The following is a 3,118-nucleotide window of genomic DNA, read 5'->3' on the forward strand; positions in this document are numbered from 1 at the left end:
ATATATATATATATATATATATATATTATATACATTTCTTTTTTTTTTCTTCCTAAAAAATGAACATATTTATTTGCGTTGGCGTTGCTTTCTCACTCGTAGACATTTCTGTTTTCTCCAGTTGGCCAATTCGGCCACTCTCCTTTTCCATCTCCACCAAAATCCCCTGCGGTTCCTCCGGTTATCCGAACCGCTCCGCTCTGCTCCGGTTTCCCACCTCTCTCGCTCTCTCAGCTTTCCTACTTCGCTTAGTGAACAACTAAACACACTTCACCAAACGAATTTCGTTTACCAGTTTTTCGCGGTCTTGCGGTGAGTTCTTTTTCTTTCCGATTCAGTTCCTTGAAAGATCCGTTTCGTCGTTTTGAGAATGTGTTTTTATGCGCGTTTGGCCACGCGCCGCTGTGCTCTCCTAACGGTTAGGTTTTGGATCTGGATGAATAATATGTGGTGTTCGGTGTTGGATCTGGCAGGTTTGAGAGATCGGAGGGGAGAGGAGCCATGACGCATCGAGTGGACCACGAGTATGACTATCTCTTCAAGATCGTTTTGATCGGAGACTCAGGTGTTGGCAAATCCAACATCCTCTCCAGGTTCACTCGAAACGAGTTCTGCTTGGAGTCCAAATCCACTATCGGAGTCGAGTTCGCCACCAGGACTCTTCAGGTACTTCTGCCTCCTTTTCCTTTGCTGATTTTCCGTAATGGACACGTCTGTTTTTCCTGATTAATTGTATGCTTTTATGATTTCTTGATTTTGTCTTGTTATTTTCTTCTTTCTGCTTGGATTTCTGCCAGTTATTTGCATGTATATGTATTCGACTACAGTCTTTTTTTAGTCTTTGCTTTAAAGGATTGATTGAATAGCTTATTTATATCTCAGATCTTTTTCTGAGGAAATAATATCAAGGTTTTAAGTTGCGCTGGTGGCTTTCTGTGATCTTTACGTTTCATGAGTTTATGGACAAAAACCTTGATGTTGTGATCAAAATTATGATGACAGGGTGTTTTTCAAAACCTCTGTTGAATATAATATTTTGGAGGAATGATTTTAGCTTTCGGTGTTACGATTAAGTGGATGAGGATTTGGATTAATATTTTATGTCACATAATAATTAAACAGTTGGTTTAGCCTGATTTTTGTACCTTCAGATGAGATGGATTGCTTCTCAGTTAAAAATTGATTAAGAAATTGTCTTTGAACTTAGGACTAATATTATATGGTGATTTTGTGGAAAATTTTTGGATATTTATGTTTGAAGGTTTTCTTAATTGGATGGAGGGTTGTCAATTGAATGAACAAGGTTTTAAATTGTAGTCGAGGTTGTATTTTTGTCATGATATTTTGACGTTGTTGAAAATTACAAACGCAATGCTGGTGCAATGCCCGTTGCATTTGGAGACCCATGAAACCTCAATCTTGCTGTCTTAATCACGGCTGCAGAAGGTTTTTTGAAAAACTTGATCATGAAGGTTTGTTTGCATTACAGCATTACTAATGGTTTTTTTCTTATTGTACAGGTAGAGGGGAAGACTGTGAAAGCACAAATCTGGGACACAGCAGGTCAGGAGCGGTACCGTGCCATTACCAGTGCTTATTACAGAGGAGCTGTAGGTGCTCTACTTGTATATGACATAACTAAGAGACAAACCTTTGACAATGTCCAAAGGTGGTTGCGTGAGCTGAGGGACCATGCGGATTCTAATATAGTTATCATGATGGCTGGAAATAAATCTGATTTGAACCATCTAAGAGCGGTTTCGGGGGACGATGGTCAAAACTTGGCAGAGAGGGAAGGTTTGTCGTTTCTTGAGACATCTGCACTGGAGGCAACCAACATTGAGAAGGCATTCCAAACCATTTTGACAGAGATTTATCATATTGTTAGCAAAAAGGCACTCGCAGCTCAGGAAGCAGCTGGTGGTACCACACTTCCTGGTCAAGGAACCACCATCAATGTTGGGGAGGCATCTGGGAATACAAAGAGAGGCTGCTGCTCCACTTAGTGTGACATTTGAGGGAAAAGCGTTGGTAGCAGATAGTATTTTTCCCCCCAATTCTGTTTTGCCCTTTTCTCTTTTTTATCTTTTTTTAATTTTTTTTTTCTTTATGGGTGAGAGAGACACATGTAGATTACATTTACTCCATTGAGTTGCAAAAACGAAGTCTGTGAAATTTATAAAACAATAGTCTTGCTAGTTTCTTTGGATTATCTATTCTGTGATGTGATAGTTTCTAATGAGTTCATGTAATATTTTAACGGCGGACAGAAATTGATGATATAATGTCATGGTTAACGGTAATCTAACACTTCAGAGAGTGGTCATGTAAGATATTACACCTTCTGACTGGTTATTGTCGATACATTGTTGTTACAAGGCTAAACCTGTTACCTGTTTGGCAGTGTATAATAATCTCTCTTGCAAGTTCTTCTGCTCATTGGCTGATTCAGGAGGTAAAATCAAGCGCCTAGTTTGCAAATAGAGAATTACAAGCACCTCACTTATGGGGGGAAGCAACTCTTTTGTCATTATAATTTAAATTGCAATGAATTTGGAATTTTGTGTTGTGGAATTCGTACTGCAATCAAAGAGAATGCATTCTAGAATGTCAATCTTAAGTGTTCTTATTTTCCATTGAAAAACCAAAGTTTCACATTGGTAACTCACGTAGTAAAGGTTGATTTTGGAAATTGGCATCCATTACTAATATCGTATAAATAATTAAAGAGGTATTATGACCTTAAAACATTTACATTTAGTTGATTTTGATTGTTTTACGGTGCTCTATTGCAAATTTAGGGACACTTTGGTCGTATTCTCTTCACAATCTACAGTGTGTTGGTTACAGCAATACAAAATTTATTACAATATTATCCGTTCAGTGCAATGTTTGTGTTTACACAAGAATTTGATCTTAATACAATTGTTTTGATATCTTTTTATTTCAACTTTTTACATTCCAATTTCTTGCAACAAAATCTAATTTATTCAAAATACGTAGTTGGACAAGAAAAAATATCAGCATATTAGTGGTTTTTATAATAGATATATGCGGTGTACTTTTCTTCTGTTGGATAAATTGATATATATATATATATATATATATATATATATAT

General features: G+C 36.9%; 1 protein-coding gene across 1 annotated transcript; it reads left to right on the forward strand.

The window, feature by feature from the left end:
* Positions 1-81: 81 nt before the first annotated feature.
* Positions 82-2,303, forward strand: LOC106756132 (ras-related protein Rab11C). Its single transcript, XM_014638408.2, has 3 exons — positions 82-312; positions 474-666; positions 1,521-2,303. Exons 2-3 carry the CDS (start codon positions 502-504, stop codon positions 2,004-2,006), a joined length of 651 nt encoding a protein of 216 aa, XP_014493894.1. The 5' UTR covers positions 82-312; positions 474-501; the 3' UTR covers positions 2,007-2,303.
* Positions 2,304-3,118: the final 815 nt, after the last annotated feature.

This window comes from Vigna radiata, chromosome 2, assembly GCF_000741045.1.
Source record: "Vigna radiata var. radiata cultivar VC1973A chromosome 2, Vradiata_ver6, whole genome shotgun sequence".
In the NCBI taxonomy this organism is placed as follows: Eukaryota; Viridiplantae; Streptophyta; class Magnoliopsida; order Fabales; family Fabaceae; genus Vigna; species Vigna radiata.